This window comes from Globicephala melas, chromosome 15 (assembly GCF_963455315.2).
Source record: "Globicephala melas chromosome 15, mGloMel1.2, whole genome shotgun sequence".
Classification (NCBI taxonomy): Eukaryota; Metazoa; Chordata; class Mammalia; order Artiodactyla; family Delphinidae; genus Globicephala; species Globicephala melas.
In genome coordinates this window covers 469081-489334 of record NC_083328.1, presented here as the reverse complement: position 1 = coordinate 489334, position 20254 = coordinate 469081, and the positions used below count along the sequence as shown (strand labels likewise).

Sequence of the window (20254 nt, the reverse complement as noted above, 5' to 3'; positions counted from 1 at the left end):
CTGACCCGATTTTAATCACCCAGCCACAGGCTCCTCCGTTGTCTGGGCCATTTGCATGCACACCCTGCATCCCCACCGCTCTGAGCGTGTGGCCACACGCCTGCCTCCTGCCCAGGGCTCGGCCAGCCCCTCTGCAGCCTCATCCCTGCAAAGCCCCCATGCAGGGCTATGTGGTCAGGACCTCTCGGGTGACCAGGCGTCCCCACTGGGAGGGTACTCTGAGCCCCAGTGGGCCCCACCTTCCGGAAACCTCCACTGAGTGAAGGTTCACAGGACCCGAGCCCGCCCCATTCCCCAGACTCAGGTGCTCAGGTCTGCCCGTGTACACTGTGGAGAGCCGCGCAGCGGTGGAGGGGGTGTGAATGCCCGTGTACACTGTGGAGAGCCGTGCAGCGGTGGAGGGGGTGTGAATGCCCGTGTACACTGTGGAGAGCCGTGCAGCGGTGAAGGGGGTGTGAATGCCCGTGTACACTGTGGAGAGCCGTGCAGCGGTGGAGGGGGTGTGAATGCCCGTGTGCACTGTGGAGAGCCGCGCAGCGGTGGAGGGGGTGTGAATGCCCGTGTACACTGGAAAGTACACCTCCTCAGCTATGCACACTTAGCACAGGGGCTGCAGCAGCCTCCCGGCAGTCTAAGACCCAGTGGCCTCAGTTTCCTCAGCTGTGAAGCTGGAAGGATGCCACCTTCCCTCCCCCCCACCCCCCCGGGGCATCGCGAGGGTGCCATGAGGTGGTGAGTCAGGTGGCCGGGGTCTGGCCCAGGGTGGGTTCTGGACACAGTGGTCCCCCAGCTCCTGCTCTCTGGAGCTCGGAGCCCACCCCGCCAGCTGGGGCAATGTGAGGAGCAGAGGGCCTGGCCGTGTGACTCAGCGGGGCCGGGGCCCAGATTCCCTTCCGGTGCCACCCGTGCCCTGACTTTCAACCCCAGCGTCGTGGGTGGCGGTCAGTCCGGCCCCCTCAGTTTGGCCTCTGCTAGAAGCCGGGCCTCCTGCTTGCTGTGTGGCTGGGGCAGCTGGGAGCCACCCCCCCCAAGGCAGCCGTGGGCCTGTGGGTGCCCCTCCCTTGGCGGGTCCCAGGCGAGGCCCCCGAAGAGGGGCCACAGGCTGGCGGCATGAGCAGGAGAAATCGTATCTCCCGGTCCCGGGGCTGCGTGGGGTCCTTCCGGGGCCGGCACCCGTGTCCTCGCGTGGCCATCCCTCTGCGGCCTGTGTCCAGACGCCCCTTTTCCTGAGGGCCCTGGTGACGTGGGGTTAGGGCTTCCACACCACATGGCCTCGTCCCGGCCCACTGGTCTCAGCTGTCGTGTCTCCAGACAAGGGTAGGCCTGAGGTCGTGCAGGTTGGGACTCTAGCATACATATTTGGTGGGATGGGGACACAATGTGACCCATGACAGCCCAGCTGGCTGCTCGTGGGGGACCCCACGGGAGGGGGCGGCCTGGGAGAGGGGAGCGGCTGGGGGCTGCAGGCGTCAGGCCGCCCCCGTGGGGCAAGCCCCCTGCTCACTGCCTTGTCTCCCCTGCCTGCTGCCCTCCCGCGACCCGCGACCACTGCTGCGCTGGGGAGCCGCTCTCCGGGGAGCATGGGGCGGGCCCCGCGGGCAGGTGCTGGCCGGGCCTTTTCCTTCTCTGGACCCGAGCGTGAGCCTGGCCTCCCAGACAGAGGAGGAGGGTGGGGTGACTGAGCTGCCACGTGGTTGAGCCCCAGACACTCTGAGCACATCGCACGTTCCAGGCACAGGAGACGTCCCGACAGGAAGCGGACTCACGGTTGGGGCCGGGATGCGGGGGCACTGCTAACGGATGGGGTTTCCATTTGGTGTGATGGACTGTTGTGGAACTAGATCCTGGTGGTGGCTGCACAGCCTGTGAGCGTACCAGGAACTGCTGAATCGAACCCTTAAACGGGTGGATTTTATGGTACGTGAATTATATCTCAGTTTTTAAAAAGGGGACTCTATGAAGTGGTGAAACTATCCGATTAGCAGTGTTAAAACCCAAAGCTGGTGGCCCTTCAGCCCCGCCACCTGCGAGGCGGTGGGACCAAGCCCAGGGCCACCCCTCCGCGCGGCAGCTCCCGCGGGCCTGCGCTCAGGCCGGACTGTCCCCCAGCCCGTCCCCTCTCTCCCCAGACTCCTGCGGGAACAGTGGATCCGGGCCAAGTACGAACGGCAGGAGTTCACCTACCCCGAGCGGCAGGAACCCTACTCCGCAGGTGAGGATGCCGGCACCTGTCCGTCTGTCCTTCCGCCCTCTCTGTCCCCCTGCCCCTACCTCCCAGAGCTGGAGCAGGGTCCTTAGGAACCTGGGCAACCGCTTAAGTGGGCTGAATCCGTGTCCATCCGTCGGCCCCTGACACCAGCTGGCTGACCTGGCACCAGGGGTCCCCGCAGCTGCTCACAGCCCAGCCCTGAACCCCGACCGAGGGGTGGGGGGCTGCCCGGGGCCCTCCAGGCTGGTGGCGGCAGCACCTCTGCCCTGGGAGGGCCCGCAGGGTGGGTGGGTCCTGGCAGGAGGGATGTGGATGGGCCTGGGCCAGGTGGGCCCGGGGAAGGGGGGGCCAGGCCCCGGGGGCTCTGTCAGCACACGGGTTGGGGGTGATGACATGCGAGCGGCCCAGGTGTCTGTTGCGGGATTGGCCCCTTTATCCTCCATTGGCCAGGAGGGGCTCTGCGTGCAGCCCATGCTCCTGCACAGCAGGCGGCTCCAGGTCCCCTCTCCTCCTGAGCCCCTGATGTGGCCCAGGGCTGGGACGTGGCCGGGATTCAATTACGGTCCACCCCAGAGAGCCACTTCCTCCTCTCCTGATGCCCCCGACGTGCGAGGGAGAGAGGACGTGGGCGCCCGTGCCTGTTCAGCCCTGGGGCGCTTGTGTCCCGTCCTGCCTGAAACCCGGCCTCCCTGCTCTGGGACCCCAGGAAGGCTCAGCCCACAGCCTTTGTACCCCAGGCATAAACATCTCAGCAGTTTATAACGCGTGGCGTGCGGCCTCGATTCAGAGGCAGGTACAGGATTTTGTTCCTGCTGCTGCATCAGGACCTCTGGTTGTGAGCAGCAGTTGTCCAGCCCAGGTGGGTGTAAGGAGAACAGGGAAAAGAGCAGCTCGCACAGCTGCCCTGGCTTCAGGCACAGTTTGAACCAGGCGCTCAGTCAGCGCCGTGAGGACTTGGCTCGTGTCTCCCGCTCTGGTTCTGCTTCTCGGGGTGGCACCGCCCCTGCCGGTGGTGGCTTTACTGCCGCAGGTCCAGCTTGGAAACGCCTTTGGGTTCCATGAGAAAAGGGCAAGTGTGACTTTCACCCGAGTGTCAGGAAGAGTCTTAGCTTTGGTCCCGACTGGTCAGGGGTGGGCGTGTGACCGAGTCACGACGGCCGGGAGATGAGTGCGCACCGACCGGCTTCTGGAGCCCTCCCGCGAAAGTGGGGCTGTGCACAGGGTGGCACGACCACAGACCTTCCCGTCTCGAGTTGCTGCCATTCCTCTCGTGAAACGACACCTCGGGAGTGCTTGTGGCGCCGGGCAAGGGGACTGGGATGGGGAGAGCCCGTTGGGGGTGCACACGTGGCGGGATGGAGCGGGCGGCCTTTGAAGGCCATGGCTTCTCCGTCAGACCCTTGGGGCAGCGAAGAGCAAAGGCTGGGGCCCACCTGCGGAGGCGGGCCCTTGTCTCACCTGGATAGGTTGTGTTGGCCACAGAGGGCCAACCCTCACGGGGCGCAAGGGGGGCGAGCTCAGCTGGGCCCAGGGACGCTGCTGGGGTGTTGCTGAGGGGGCACCGGGCGGGGTGCAGGCCCCGCAGGGGGTGATGGTGAGAGCTTGGCTGGAGCAGGCGGGGCCGGCGCCGGCCCCCACCCCGGGGGCCCTGGCTTCCCACTGGGCAGCAGCTCATCCGCTGGAAGGGCCCTGTGCACGCGTGCCCCCATCTCTGATTGCCCGGCCCCTGCAGCTCTGCAGCCTCCCCCCGACTCACACGTCACCTCCGGCGTGGGGGGCCCTGGCCTCAGGCCTTGTCTCTGCTCGCCACACGAGGCGGCAGCCGCTTGCGGCCTCGGTGCAGAGACCCTTAATGGGGCTCTGATTCCCATTTCTCTAAGCCCACCCACCCTGCCCAGAACGCTAACGCCCCCTCTCCCTCGAGCCCTGAAAATTCACGCCTGTGGCTCCCCACCGCCCCCGCCCTGAGATTTACAGGCACAGAGTCCTGGGTGTGCGGGGCCCTGGGGACCGTCAGCTTGGTCCCCTGACTCCACGGAAGTGCTCATCAAGCCACCCGCAGGGCAGGGCCCCTCAAGGAGACATGGGGAGTGCCCGGGGCACCAGCTGCTGGGATCCACCTGGGTTCCCAGAGGTGCCTGAGCCCTGGCTCTGTGCGCAGGTCCTGAACAGCCTCTGACTCTCACTCCCGGCGGAGCCCCCCCTCGCCCACCTGTCTCCCCAGAGCCCGCCACCTCCCCCCCCAACCCCCGGCCTCCTCCTGAGAGAGGGCGCCGCTTCTCACAGCCGCTGCTGCCTGGCTGGCCGGGGCCCCTGGACCAGAGCCCCGCCCGGCACTCTGTTGGGATGGTGGGCGACCAGGCCCCCGGCCCACCCACCGCTCCTCTCGCCCACCCGCCCCTCCCCCCGCCCCGGCCACGTCCCTCGCAAGGCCCAGCCTCCCCAGGAGCGCCTTTCCCACGGCACAGGGGCCGACACGCCCACGGTCCCCGAGAATGGAGATGTTCCAGGGAGGGGGACCGCGGGGCCAGGGCAGGGCCGCTCCAAGGTGTGACGTGGCCAAGGGAGGCCGGGCTGGGGCGCCCAGCTGCCTGGGGTGGGCTCGGGGGGCTGCTGGGGACCCTCGGTCGTGGGCGGGGATCCCTCCCAACACGACGCCTGCCGGGGCCTCAGGCAAGCCCAGCCCCACCCGGTGCGCTTAGGGCGTCCGCGGAGGAAGTGTCGCTGCCGGGCCAAGCTGGACGGTTTGAGCAACAGCACGGTAGCGGCGTCACAGGATCTGAGCCGGAGCGAAGGGCGTCTCCACGGGTCCCTGTGATAACAAGGAACCCAACTGTGAGGGGAGGGAGGGGACACAAGTTCCCGCTGAGTGGCCGTGGGGGAAACGTCACCACAGCGAAACCGCTGTGGACAGATGTGAACGGGGTGGGGACTGGCCAGCAACCCCCAGAGTGGGGGTGCGGCCTCCGGGTAGGACGGCGGCGGCCTCGGCGCTGCTGGGGCACCAGCCTGGCTTTGCCGGTTCCGCTGTGGTGGTGGGTGTGGCGGCAGGTGCTCGCCCCGGGATAACAGGACCGAGGATTGGGCGCGCCGGGGCCGGGCTGCGCCTCTGCCGCTCCGCAGGCCCCTCGCCGGGGTGACCCCGGGTAACAACTGCTCCTGGCTCCGTCCCCGGGCCGTCCCCGCCTGCAGCCGGAGCCTCAATGGCCGCCTTTCACGGGCGACAAGGGCCCCTGTTGTCCGGAGGGCCGGCCGCCCCCGTCGCCGAAACGCTCAGCCTCCTGCGCGGCGCGGCCGGCCCTGCCTCGCGGGTTCAGCCCCCTTCGGAGAGCGTGGAGCCCTGGGGGCGGTGGGCCGGGGGCCCCCGGGGGGAGTGGCGGGCCCCCCGCCGCCGTCCCCGTCTGTGAGGTGGGGACGCGGTGGGACCGTGGAGGGAGCTCAGGCGCGGGGCATACAGGGCCCGAGGCATCCCTGGCGGGGCTGGAACCACACACGAGGCAGGCGCTTCGATCCCCCTCCTGGTGCCGCCCCTACACAACCCCTGCGTGTTCACGCGGGCTCATACACACCCCCGTGGTGCGTGTAGCCACAGATCACACATGTTCACAAGCGTGTGCTCTTAGATGCACTCAGTCACACACAGATCTCAGGTTCACACCTGTGTCCACACCCACGTTCACACCCAGAAGCACCCTCCACGTGTGCTGTTCCCAAAGCCTGTGATGTTCCTGGAACACCGGACAAGGGGCTTTGAGTCCTAGCAGCACCGCGCCCAGCCCAGCCTGCGCCCACTGACCCTCGGCCTTCAACCTTTCCCCACCGGCCCCTTTGGCCATTTCAGCCGGAGCAGCTGGGAACCTGAGTGGTGGAGGACCGGGGCTCCCAGGGCTCTCGTGCCAGCCTCTTGGGGAGCAGAACCCGGAAACCAGGTCCTGGCCCTTCTGGGGAGGTGGCTGGAGGGGCTATCCCTAGTGCCACCCGTGCCCAGAGGACACCCTCCACAGGGCACCGCCCAGGAGAAGCCACCCGGTGTGGGGGCCCACCTCCTAGCCAGGGAGGGCCACCCTGGGGCCTGGGCACAGGACGCCTGGCCCGGCCCCCGGCAAGCCCTGTGCCTCCCTGGAGCACGGCCACGTGGTCCCTGCTCCAGTGTTTTACGACGTTAACGTGTGACTTGCACACTTGATGAACAGCTCCACGAGCTGCCTGGGTACCCCGCCCCACCCACCTGGTCTGCTCTGTGCCCGCGTGTGCGCCTTCGCTGGAAGGTCACGGATGGCTCCCCTCGGCGCTGCACGTCTGAGCCCTGCCCGGCCGCCCCGCGAGCCTGGCGCGCAGCCGTCTCAGCGCAGCGTCCGCTGTGCGAGGGACCAGTTGGTCCCCAGCTGAGGGACATGGGTCGTGTCCAGTCTGTGACGCTGATGTGTGAAGCTGCTGTGAACACGTGAGTGTGTGTTCACCACGCTTGTGTTTTTCTCTGGGTCACGTGGGAGGTGCATGTCCAACTTGAGACGCTGCCCCGCTGCCCTGCTGCTTGCCCACTGGGGGGTGGTCAGTCTGTGGCTTGGTCACTGGTCCACCCCAGTGGGCATCTCGTCGCCGGCTCCGGCGTCCACGGTCTCTCTGGGCTCGTCCCGGGCCACCCCACGCAGGGCGTGAGAAGAGGCGGCTGAGCGGGCCCGGGAGCGGCCTGCCTCCTCCAGTTCCCCTGCAGCGAGCACTGGGCCCAGCACACAGTAGGCACTCAGTAAACGCTGGGTGAACGCTCTGGCTTCTGCCCCAGCACCGGCCAGTCCTTTGGGAGAAAACAGTCCCTTCCAGCCAGCCGGGCCCCGGGTGTGGGCCGGGGCAGGGGGGTGCCACTGGCAGGGGTCACGCGGGAGGCCTAGCAGCAGACCCCCAGCCCGCGGCTGTGTGCCGGGTGCTGCGCCGCTACGGCCCGGGAGTGGGCTCGGGAGTCTCCCAGGGCCTGGGCCCGCCTCAGGGTGGGTGGCCAGGGGCCCGCGGCCTGGAGCCCGGGACACGGTGGGCGGGCGTCCCCACGGCAGAGTCTGGGCTGCGCACGTCCCACGTCACGGGGTTGGGGGGCCCTGAGAGAGGACGGCTCGGGCGAGTTTGGACGCGGGCAGGTCGGGGGCCGCCACCTTCAGGCTGCGGCCAAAGAGTTGCCCATCTGCTGGGGCAAAGTCAGGGACCTGGCCGGCACCCACCCGAAAATGCTGCTGCCACATCTCAGACCCAAATCGGGCATCCTGGCGGCTCGCCATCGGGCCTGGGAGCCAGGCAGACTCGGGCCAGCGTTTCCGTCTGTTCCGCTGGGCTGGCCCCGGACATGTTAGCAGAGCCGCCTCAGGCGTGACCATGGGAGCGCCATTCCGGCTGCGGCAGAGACGCCCCCGTTCCGGGCCCGGCATCCCGAGGCGCTGCTGCCCCCTGCTGGGCCCCGCAGGCAGGCGCGGGCTCCTGGGGGCTGGGAACCGCTGACCGGGCCGGCGGCTCCAGCCTTGCTGGCCACTGGCCTTGGACAGGACTCCACGCCAGCCTCAGCTTCGTCCTCTGCAGTGGGGATGACCACAGGATGTTCCTAGAGGCCCACGTGGGGGCCATGAGACGGGTGTGCACGTGCTCGGCCTGCTGTGTCTCAGGCGTGGTCAGGGATGCTGGCGGGGAACGTCCTTGCAGAAAAGCTGCGCCTTGGGCACTTTTCTGTGTGGCTAGTGCAGGGTCCAGGGGGGCCGGCCTCGAGCCGACGGCAAGTGGACTTCCAGCCAAATGCTCACTGAGTCAGGGAGGGCCCTGCTTGAGCTTGGGGACACGGTGGTGGCCCTGCTCCCTGGCGCACACAGAGGGGATGTGCCTGCTGGCGCTGTGTGCAGGGGACCCGGGGGACCTCTGAGTCGCAGGGGGAAGGGAGCAGGCCTCACCTGGCACTGTCCCACCGCAGACAGACAGGAGCCAGCTGCCCCATCCCCGACGCCAGACTGCTGCCTCTTCAGGACCACACATCTCGAGAGCAGAGAAACAGCTCCTAGCCTCCATGGTGCTGGGCGTGGGGCTGCCAGGACAGCCGACGGGCGGCAGCAGGCTGGAGCTGGGGGCTAGGGGGGCCGGGGGCCAGGGCCCAGCGGTGGCGTCCAAACTACAAAAGCCACGCCGTCAGGCTCTGGGCTCCGGGCACCACCCCTACTGACGTCACCCCCGGCACGGACCAGCCTCAGACGGCGCCTGGCAGGGATCTCACTCAGCGCACGTGGGCATCGGGACCCTCTCCCCGGGGCAGGAGCAGAGGGAAAGCTGTAGGGCAATGACTGTGAGGGCCCCTGCCCCTAGCCATGTGCCCCCTTGGGCTATGCCCAAGGGCAGTGGGACGCCTCCTGGAAGACACGGCCGCGCTGGGCGCAGCAGAGCTGCTCAAGAAGGCCGGGCACGACCAGGCGTCTGTCCGCCAGGCGTGGGTGGACAGCCCGGCATCCACAGGGCCCCGCTGGCGACAAAGAGGCACGAATCCCTGATCAGGCAGTAGCAGCACGTCCAGGAGTGTGGTGCTGAGAGGGAGCTGGCCCAGCCCCGGAGGCACGTGCGGGGCAGACCTCAGACACAGAGCCCCAGAACAGGCAGAGGGGAAAGGCCGCGGCCGCCTGAGGGGCTGCCTTCTCACCCACTGCTGCTGGGACGCTGACTGCGGGCTGCGTGCCTTCAAGCGACGTGCACGGACCCTGCGGTCCCTGCAGGTCGGGGCTCCACCATGAGGCTCGGGGCCAAAGCTGAGGAGAGTGCAGGGCTGGCTCCTCCTGGGGGGGTCTCCCCCTGCACCGCCCAGCCCCGGGGGGCTCCCCACACTCTTGGCCGAGGCCCCATCGCCCCAGTGTTGCCGGGCTCACTTCTCCCTCTGCCCCCCTCTCTCGAGGACCCTTGTGGCACCCTTGGGCCCCCCCCCCGATGGTCGAGGACACTGGCCCGTCCCCAGGCCCTTGCTTACACCCAAAGAGCACACACCGTGTGCCCGCCCGGTGCGCTCACATCCCCGCGTGCCTGTCACACCTGCCAAGAGAAAGAAAAGACAAAGGGCCGGAGCGTGCAGCCCGGTGGAGAGGGGGTGGCCTGGGGTCCAAGGACAGGCTGATGCCCGCTCACACCCGCCGGCCTCCCGGCACCTGGGGGCTGCGGGTCCCCTGGGGATGGGAACAGGGGCCACCCCGGCCTCTGCCTCGCCAGGGTGGCGGCCGTCCGACAGGGCCCCTCTCCCCCAGGGTACCGAGAAGGCTTTCTCTGGAAGCGCGGCCGGGACAACGGGCAGTTCTTAAGCCGGAAGTTTGTGCTGACGGAACGCGAGGGGGCTCTCAAGTATTTCAACAGAAGTGACGTGAGTTGGGCACAGGGCCAAGAGCAGCGGCCAGGCCTCCCACCCGGGGCCTGGGGCGGCTGGACACTGGGCCCTGGACAGCAGCGCCACTTCCTCGGCGGCCCTCGTGCCCTCCTGGGAGATGAGCTGCCCCCTCCCGTGGGCATCTGCCGGCCCCCGTGGGGGCCCCTCCACCCACCCCGCTCACAGCCACTCCCTGTGCTGTGGGTGATCCTGGGGCACAGAGGTGGCAAGCCCTCCCCTGGCAGACACTCCCAGGCCTGAGAGGGACAGAGGGGACCAGCACCTGGCAAGCACGCCGGGGTGACCCCGGGTGCCGCAGGCAGTGCGTGGGGAGGCGTCGGGGGGGTCCCAGTGTGGCGGGGCAGCTGGCCGAGCCCCACCCACACCCGGAGCAGACCGGCTCCGGGTCAGAACATGACCCTGTGATGCAGTAACCACGGCAGCTCATGGCCCTCAGGCCCGCCGCCTCTGCCCGAGCGCGCCACGCGGCCGTCTGCCGGCCCCCAGTGCAAGGAGAGGAGAGAGGCCTGGCAGGATGGGAGCAGGGAGGGGGGGCGCCCGGCCGCGCCAGGGCGGACCAGACGGGACAGAGGGGGTCAGCCTACATGTTGAGCGCCCGCCTTGTCATCCCCCAGGAAGGGATGCTGTTATCTTAGACTTAGACCAGGGAGCCTAGGCCCAGAGCGGGTAAGTAACTTGCTCAAAGCCACGCGGGACAGCAGGTGTGTGGCCGGCATCCGGAGCCCACCCTGCCTGCTCCCTCGCCCTTGGAGACTCCCTGCCAGGCCAGCGCTGAGGCCGGGCCTTGCTTCCCAGGCCAAGGAGCCCAAGGCCATCATGAAGATCGAGCATCTGAACGCCACCTTCCAGCCGGCCAAGATCGGTCACCCGCACGGCCTGCAGGTCACCTACCTGAAAGACAACAGTACTCGAAACATCTTCGTCTACCACGAGGACGGCAAGGTGGGTGCACGGCGGGGTGGTGGCAGCTGGACCACCCCCACTGTCTCAGGAGAACCCAGTGGACCCCCAGGGTGGCAGGCGCGGGGCCAAGGGCCCGCCAGACCACCCTGCCATGGCTGCAGTGGGGAGCCAGCCGGGCCCTTGGGGAGGGAGCCTGGAGGCCTCGTGAAGAGATGAGCGTGGCAGCTGGCTGGCAGAGCGCCGCACCCCACCCCGTGGCCATCGCCTCTGTGTCCCCACCCAGCGAGTGTGGGAGGAACCGCAAGCCCCGCAAAGTCTGTCCTAGGCGCTCGCTCTATATTCTGGATGTGAATCCCCTATCAGACAGGTGACTGGCAAGTGTTCCCTGCCGTCCTGTGGACTGCCTGTTACTCGATGAGCGGTCTTTGGATGCACAAATTTTAAACATTCATTTCCGTTGAATCCGTCTGTTTTTCTTCGGTTGGGCGTGTCTTTCGGTGTCACATCCAAGAGATCACTGCCAAGTCCGATGTTGTGAAGTTTTTGCCCCATGTTTTCTTGGAAGAGCTTTATTGTTTTAGGACTTACATTTAGGTCCTTGATTCATTTTGAGTTAATTGGGTCAGGGTCCAGCTTCATTGTTTTTTGTTTGTTTTTAAATTTTTATTTCTTTTCTTTCTTTCTTCTTTTGGCTGCATTGGGTCTTAGTTGTGGCATGTGGGATCTTCACTTAGGCACGTGGGATCTTTCGTTGCAGCGCGCTGGCTCTTTGTTGTGGAGCGTGGGCTTCTCTCTAGCTGTGGCGTGTGGGCTGCAGGGCGCGTGGGCTCTGTAGTTGCAGCACGTGGGCTCTCACTGAAGCATGCAAGCTCAGTAGTTGTGATGCACGGGCCTAGTTGCCACGAGACGTGGGATCTCAGTTCCCTGACCAGGGATCAAACCCGCGTCCCCTGCATTGGAAGGCGGATTCTTTACCACTGGACCACCAGGGAAGTCCCAGGTCCAGCTTCATTCTCTGGTGTGTGGATTTTCAGTTTTCCCGGCACCATTTGTTTTAAATTCAATCCCCATTGAATGCTGTTGATACTGTCATCAAAAATCATTTGACTGAATATGTAAGAGTTCATTTCTGGGCTTCCTATTCTAGTCCATTGGTCTGTATGTCTGTCTTTATAACAGGACCATACTGGGGGTTTTTTGTTTGCTTTTTTAAATTTATTGAAGTATGGTTGACTTAAAATGTTGTGTTAATTTCTGCTGCACGGCAAAGTGATTCGGTTATACATATATATATTATTTTTCATATTCCTTTCCATTATGGTTTATCACTGGATGTTGAATACAGTTCACTGTGCTATATGGTAGGACCTTGTTGTTTATCCATTCTATATATAATAGATTGCAAAAAAAAGGTTGCATTTGCTAATGCCAAACTCCCAAACCATCCTTCCCCCACTCCCCTCCCCCTTGGCAACCACAAGTGTGTTCTCTATGTCTCTGAGTCTTTTTCTGTTTCATAAAAGTTCATTTGCGTCTTCTTTTAGATTCCACATATGTGATATCAAATGGTATTTGTCTTTCTCTTTCTGACTTATTTGACTTAATCTCTAGGTCCATCCATGTTGCTGCAAATGGCATTATTTCATTCTTTTTTATGGCTGAGTAATATTCCATTGGATATATGTACCGTATCTTCTTTATCCATTCCTCTGTCGATGGACGCTTAGGTTGCTTCTATGTCTTGGCTATTGTGAATAGTGCTGCTGTGACTGCTGGGGTGCGTGTATCTTTTCAAAGCAGTTTTCCGTAATCCCACTCCCAGGAGTGGGATCACAGGATCATATGGTAGTTCTATTTTTTGTTTTTTGAGGAATCTCCATAGTATTCCATAGTGGCTGCATCAATTCACATTCCCACCAATGGTGTAGAAGGGTTCCCTTTTCTCCAAACCCTCTCCACCATTTACTGTTTGTAGAATTTTTGAGGATGGTCATTCTGACCAGTGTGAGGTGGTATCTTGTAGTTTTGATTTGCATTTCTCTAATAAGTAGCAACGTTGAGCATCTTTTCATGTGCCCCTTGGCCACCTATATGTCTTCTTTGGAGAAATGTCTATTTAGGTCTTCTGCCCATTTTTCGATTGGGTTGTTTGGTTTTTTGTTACTGAGTTGTAGGAGCTGTGTGTATATTTTGGAAATTAAATGCTTGCTGGTCACATCACTTGCAAATAATTTTTTCCCAATCCGTAGGTTGTCCTTCCATTTTGTTTATGGTTTCTGTTGCTGTACAAAAGCTTGTAAGTTTGATTAGGTCCCATTTGTTTATTTTTGTTTTTATTTCTATTGCCTTGGGAGACTGACCTAAGAAAACATTGGTACGATTTACGTCAGAGAATGTTTTGCCTATGTTCTTTTCTAGGAGTTTTATGGTGTCATGTCTTATAAGTCTTTAAGCCATTTGGAGTTTATTTTTGTGTATGGTATCAGGGAGTGTTCTAATTTCATAGATTTACATGCAACTGTCCACCTTTCCCAGGACCATTTGTTGAAGAGACTGTCTTTCCCCCATTGTATATTCTTGCCTCCTTTATTGAAGGTTAATTGACTGTAGGTGTGTGGGTTTATTTCTGGGCTCTTTTTTAAAAAAAATACGAGGCATGTGGGCTCCTTGTTGTGGTGCACGGGCTCTCTAGTTGTGGCACATGGGCTCTGTAGTTGCAGCACCTGGGGTCTAGTTGTGGCCTGCATGCTCAGTAGTTGCAGCAGGCGAGCTTAGTTGTCCCGCGTGGCATGTGGGGTCTTAGTTCCCCGACCAGGGATCAAACCCGTGTCCCCTGCATTGGAAGGTGGATTCTTTTTTTAATTTAATTTAATTTTATTTTTTTAACATCTTTATTGGGGTATAATTGCTTTACAATGGTGTGTTAGTTTCTGCTTTATAACAAAGTGAATCAGTTATACATATACATATGTTCCCATATCTCTTCCCTCTTGCATCTCCCTCCCTCCCACCCTCCCTATCCCACCCCTCCAGGCGGTCACAAAGCACCGAGCTGATATCCCTGTGCCATGCGGCTGCTGGAAGGTAGATTCTTAATCACTGGACCACCAGGGAAGTCCCCTGGGCTGTCTTTTCTGTTCCACAATCCATATGTCTGTTTTTGTGCCAATACCATGCTGTTTTGATTACTGTAGCTTTACAGTACTGTCTGAAGTCTGGGAGGGTTTTGCCTCCAGCTTTGTCCTTTTTCCTTCAGGATATCTGTGGCAATTTGGGTCTTTTATGAGGACCATACTCTTTTGATTACTGTGGCTTTGTAATCAAAAGTGAATTCCTCCAGTTTTGTTCTTCCTTTTTAGGATTGTTCTGGCTGTCTGAATCCCCTTGAGACTCCATATGAATTTTGTCAAATGCATTTTCTGCATCAATTGAGATGATCATGTAGTTTCCCCCCCTTTATTCTGTTAATGTGGTGTATTACACTGATCGATTTTCATGTATTGAACTGTTCTTGCACTCCAGGAATAACTCTCACTTGGTCATGGTGTATAATCCTTAAATATGCTGAATTCAGTTTGCTAGTGTATTGTTGAGGATTTTTGCACCAGTGTTCATAAGGTATATTGGTCTGTAGTTTTCTTGTAGTGACTTTGTCTGGCTTTGATATCTGGGTTATTCTAGCCTCACAGATGAGTTAGGAAGGGTTCCCTCCTCTTTGATTTTTTGGAAAGTTTGAAAAGGACTGGTATCAATTCTTATTTAAACGTTTGATAGAATTCACCAGTGAAGCCATGAGGTCCAGGGCTTTTCTTTGTGGAGAATTTTTTTTTTTTTTTTTTTTGTGGAGAGACTTTTGATACTGATTCAGTCTCCTTACTAGTTACAGGTCTTTTCAGATTATCTGTTCTTTTCATGACTTAGTCTTGGTAGGTTTTGTGTTTCTAGGAGATTATCCAGTTTCATCCAGGTTATCTAATTTGTTGGTATACCGTTGTTCATAGTACTCTCTTATAATCCTTTCTATTTCTGTACAATTAGTAGTGATGCACCCACTTTCATTTCTGATTTTAGTAATTTGAGTCTTCTTTTTTTCTTAGTCCATCTAGCTAAAGTTTTTTCAATTCTGTCTTTTCAAAGAACCAACTTTTGTTTACATTTATTTTCTCTATTGTTTTTCTGTTCTCTATTTCATTGATCTCTAATCTTTTTTTCCTTCTTTCCTTTAGCTTAGTTTGTTTAGTTTGTTCTTCTTTTTCTAGTACCTTAAGTTATAAAGTTAGGCTGCTGATTTGGTATCTTTCTTGTTTTTCAATGTCAGCATTTATAGCTATCTGTTTCCCCCTTAGCACTGCTTTTGCTGCATTCTGTAAGTTTTGGTATGCTGTGTTTTCATTTTGATGTACCTCTAAATATTTTCTAATTTCCATTGTGATTTCTTCTTTGATCTGTTGGTTTTTTACCTTCCACAATTTTGTGAGTCTCCTGGAGAAAGGATATAGTTGGATGATGTGTTTATAGCCATTCTGCCAATCTCTGTCTTTTGATTGGGAGTTTAATACATTTACATTTACAGTAATTACTGATAAGGAGGGACTTCTGTCATTGTGCTATTTGTTTTCTATGCCCTGTAGATTTTTTGTCCCTCATTTCCTGCATTCCTGTCTTATTTTGTGTTTATTTTTTGTAGTGAAACGTTTAAGTTCTTTCTTATTTCTTTTTGTATATATTCTTTCACTGTTTTCTTTGGGGTTACCATGGGGATAACATTTAACATACTAAAGTTAAAACATTCTAAACTGAATATATAGAAGCTTTTTGAATGTTTTTTCAATAGCATAAAATTCTACTATTTTAGCTCCATCCCCACTGCTTTTGGTTGTTGATGTCACAAAATTACATCTGTACAATGAGTGATTAAAAAAAAACCAAAAAACAAACAAACAAAAAACCCCCTACTAATTATTTAAAATGCACTATCTCCTAAAGTATGTAAAAAACAAGGTTAGGAGTCACAACCCAAACTTACTGTAATACTAGCTTTTACCTTAATTTTTTTTTTGCTTTATCCTTAAAAGCATTAGTCTCTTAAATCATGTAGATAACAAAAAGCACAGTTACAAACCATTGTTACAATAATACCGGCTTTTATAATAGCCCATGTATTTACCTTCATTGAGATCTTTGTTTCTCCACAAGGTTTTGAGGTACTGTCTAGTGTTCCTTCATTTCACCTGTAGGACTCCCTGAGCATTTTCTTTTTTTTTTTTTTTTTAAATATTACCTTTAATCTCTCCTCTTTTTTAGAAATTTATTTTATTTATTTTTGGCTGCGTTGGGTCTTCATTGCTGTGCGCGGGCTTCTCACTGCGGTGCCTTCACTTGTGGAGCATGGGCTCTAGGTGCACGGGCTTCAGTAGCTGTGGCACACAGGCTCAGTAATTCTGGCTCACGGGCTCTAGAGCACAGGCACAGTAGTTGTGGTGCACAGGCTTGGTTGCTCCACGGCATGTGGGATCTTCCTGGACCAGGGCTCGAACCTGTGTCCCCTTCATTGGCAGGCAGATTCCCAACCACTGCACCAGTAGGGAAGCCCTAGGATTCTTTATTGAGAGTTTTGTTTTTTCCTCCTTTGAATATATTGGCTAGCTGTCTTGTGCCTCCAGCGTTTCTGATGAGGTCTACTCATAATCTATTTGAGGATCCCTTATATGTGACAAGTCATTTCTCTCTTGCTGCTTTCAAGATTCTTTGTCTTTTCAAAGTTTGATTATAACGTTTCTCAGAGTGGACCTCTTTGAGTTCATCTTACTTGGAGTTTGTTGAGCTTCTTAGATGTTTATATTCACGTCTTTCATCAGACTTGTGAAGTTTTCAGCTATTTCCTCAAATATTCTCTCCACCCCTTTCTCTCTTCTCCTTCTGAGACTCCCACAATGCATATGTCAGTCTCTTGGTGGTGTCCCACAGGTCTCTTAGGCCCTACTTGCTTTTCTTCAATCTTTTTTTCTGTTTCTCAGCCTTGATAATTTCCATTTTCCTCTCAAGTTGACTGATTCTTTCTTCTGCCTTTGAATCCGTCTAGTGAAATTTTCATTTCCATGATTGTACTTTTAGTTTCAGAATTTCTTTACTGGTTTCTTTTTAGGTTTTCTCTGTATTGTTATTTCCATTTTGTTTATGCATTTTCTTGAGTTTCTCCAAATATTCTTTTCTTTGAGCATATTTAAGACCATGTTTTAAAGTCTTTGTCTAGTATATCTGCCGTTAAGTCTTGTCAGTGACAGATTCCGTTGATTTATTTTTTCTTTTGAAAGGGCCATTTTCTGCTTCTTTGTGTGCCTTGTGATTTTTTTGTTGAACGCTGGACATTTGATTCTGATAATGTGGTAACTCTGGAAATCAGATTCTCCCCCTTCCCCAAGGCTTGCTATCTATTTATTTATGTTTGTTTGGCTAGCTAGCTGTTGCTTTGGGGCTTTTTGTTTTAGTTGTTGGAGGCCGTGTCTGTGCCAAGGATCAGCCTGAAGTGTAAACTTAGTTTCTGCTCACGTTTTTTCCGAGCCTTTCCCTGGTCGTGTGTGGTCACTTCCTAATCTCCCCTGTATATGCTGCTGTTTCTGAATGTCCTAGTCTTTGATGTCTGGCTCCCAAAGGGGTAAAACCAAAAGTGAAGGGGAGAAACTGGGTGCTCACCCTTTAAATCTTTGGGAGGTCTTGAGCTGGAGGGGTAGGGGCTGCAACAATGCCCCCCTCCTTTGTCTCCCTGTGATCAGAGCACAGATCCCTGATATGTGGAGGACAGAGTCCTTTTTGCCCACCCTAGCTCCTGCAAACTCTTGTGTAAGTTGCTCCAGGACACCTGCACAGCGGGCTGTCCTGGGGGAGGGGGGTGGGGAAGGATGGGTAGCTGCATCTGTTGTCAGAGCTGAAATTGACTGAAATTAACCACAATGTACTCTCCAAGTCTTCCCCTGGAAGTTGTTAAGACTTCAACAGACTTCAGAATTACAGAATGGTTACATCAGTCAGATTCTGCCAGTGCCCTTGTTTTCCAGGTGGGGAGACAGATTCCCAGTGCTTCCTACCCCATGTTCCCAGAATCCTCTTTTCAGCTTTTAGCTGATCCCTTGGGAACCCACATCCAGGTGCGTGCATAACATGCTCGAGCTGCTGCCAGACCTGTCCACGTTCCCATCGCCTGATGACTTCCCAGCACGCGGATGAGGCGCTGGCTTTCTCCAGTCCCCACCCCTCACCTCGCCCAGGCCTGCGCCTCTCCCACCTCACCCGTCACCCTTACGTTGCTATTCTGTCCGCACGTGTACTCAGAGTGTATGTTACCATGACCACAGAAATGCTCTCAAGCCTTAGCCGTGACTTTTCCCTTCCTGCACTTTCGTTTCTCCTACAGCTAAGAGCTGCCTTTCCCCCCAGTTAACCACGTCCTCATTACTGACTCACCTCGCCACCGACTGTCCAAGTCCCTGGATATGTCCTGGGCAGCAACCAACTTCACCCTTCTGGAATCCTCTCTCCTGTGACCACATCTCAGTCCTGGGCTGATTCCATTTCCTGGAACCTAAGTCTTTCTTGGTTTACTCCCTCCTCCTGGTGGAACAAACCCTTTAGTAGCTTCCTGAAGGAGTGCCTTGGAGGCAAGCTTCCACAGACCTTGCACATCTGAAAATCCTAACTTCCACTTCAGGGTTTTCCAATGACAGCCTGGCCTTGGGTCTGTCTTCCTTCTCTGTGTTGGGAGCTTGGTGAGTCCTCCTTGCCTAGTAATTTACATCCATGAGGTGGGGGAATAGTTCTTATTTCTTTAATAATTTCCTCCTCTATTTTCTCTGTTCTCATTTTCTAGAACTGTTATTCAGATATTGGCTGTCTTAGATTGGTTCTCTCATTCTAGTCCCACTTTTTCCCTCATTTCTAGAAAATTTCAACTTTGTCTTGCAACTTTCCTATTTAGTTTTCTTTCTGCTCTCAATGTTTCAGTCTTCAGAGCTGCTCTTGGGTTTTGCAGTGTCCCTTTTTCAGAGTACATTGTTCTTGTTTCTTGATTGTAGTGTCTTATCTCTGATTATTAATGTTAAATTTGAAGCTTACTTACCCTTGAACAATGTTTATTTCTTCTAAGTGGCTATTTCCTGTTTGTGTGCTCTGTTCTCTGACTTCCATGTGAGAGATTTTTGGGGCTGCTCAGATTCTCTGGAGGAAACCCCTCCTGCCTGGTGCAGATGCCTTTGAGTCCCAGCGCTGAGGGAGCTGAGAGGGAACAGGAGGGGCCTCAAGCTTGGTGTGCAGTCATGTAGCTTCACTCTTTCTGGAATGGTGCCTCCCCCGCCCCCACACACACCCTGTGCCTGGCACAACTCTCCCCTGAGACCCTCTATTTCTACCCCCTGCAAAGAGTAAAGGCCCATCTTCTGCCAGGGTGGCGGAGGGGCCGTCTCTTAGCCAGTTCTCCTGCTGAGAACCCCCCTCACTTCCAGGGGAGCCTAGAGCTCTGCATTCCCAAGCCCTTTGGGGCCTGCAGTACAGACTGGGCTGTGCCTCCGCTTTCCCCTGCGGGTCACACCCCCACCTGTCTGCCAGCTCCTGGCACCTTGTGACCGTTCTCGCCATCTCGTGGGGTTAAGCCCTGAAAAAACAATCCCTTATGCAGTACTAACAGGATTTGGGAGGGAACCTGGCTCAAGGAACGTGAGCAAGTCTGCAGTTTTACCCAGAAGCCTCTGCCTTCACTTTCCTTGTGGGGAGACTGAGCCCAGGGAAGGCAGAGGGTAGGTGCCGGGAGCCCAGACGCTTTCTGCACGAGCAGTGGATGCTGGCCTGGCCCGCGTCCCCAGAGGGCTGTGGGCACCTGCTCTGCACCAGGGCCTGTGCGTAGGTGCAGCTGAGCCTGTCTGATGTGGCTCTGTCTTGGTGAGTGACAGCACAGTCTGGCAGGAGATAGAGTCTGTCACACGGGCGACTAAAACCCCAACTGTGCCGAGTGCTGGGAAGAGTGAGAGAACAGGTGATGTCCTGAGGGGTGAGGACACGGCCGTGCAAAGGCCCCGTGACCGAGACTCTGCTGAGGATGGGGGAAAGGAGAAGAGGAAGGGGTGGGGCACAGCATGAGGCGGTCCTGCTGAGGGGGCTGGCCCGACCCTGCAGATGTCCATCTATACTGGAGATGCAGTGGGGGGAGGGTGTTGCCGCCCAACTTGAATTTCCGGAGCATCCCTCTGGTTTCCGTGAGTCAAGCGAGGTCCTGAGCCGAGCGGGGGGCAGTGCTAGGGACCGGGCAGGGGAGGGGCCAGAGGGACTCGGTGCGCTGGAATGGGGCTGGGGGGCACCTAGGCCCGAGCAGGGCTCCCTGGCAGTGCCCAGAGGCTATGTCGCAGCCTGGATTGTGTGGGCTGGGCTGGGGGTCCCGTGCGCCGAGGCAGGAGGGACAGAGCACTGAGGTGGGCAGGGAGGTGAGTGGGGCCTCAGGTGTGGCTGGAGGTGGGCGTCGGGGTGACACTGCAGGACCCAGGGGACCTGGAGATCAGGGAGGGCGCTGTCTGTCCAGGTGTCGGCAGGGAGAGCAGATGTTCGGTCCATCCAGGGTTGTGGGAGACCTCGGCCTGGAAGGGCCTGGGAGGGGAGAGATGGGGGAGCCTGTGGCGGGGACGAGGGGTGGGCAGGGGTCCCTGGGGCAGCGAGCATGGCAGCCAGGAGGAATGAGAGGTAACAGGAGGGTGGGGCGCTGGGCCTGGGGTGGG

General features: G+C 57.3%; 1 protein-coding gene across 4 annotated transcripts in view; it reads left to right on the top strand.

Moving 5' to 3' along the window:
* Positions 1 to 20254, top strand: part of ADAP1 (ArfGAP with dual PH domains 1) — a 76220-nt gene that overhangs the window by 51704 nt on the left and 4262 nt on the right. For all 4 annotated transcript variants that reach the window (XM_060284964.1, XM_030851076.2, XM_030851075.2 and 1 more), the window contains 3 exons: positions 2130 to 2212; positions 9460 to 9572; positions 10392 to 10538. In XM_060284964.1, the coding sequence (XP_060140947.1) occupies positions 2130 to 2212; positions 9460 to 9572; positions 10392 to 10538 (343 nt within the window). The remainder of the gene's footprint in view (positions 1 to 2129; positions 2213 to 9459; positions 9573 to 10391; positions 10539 to 20254) is intronic.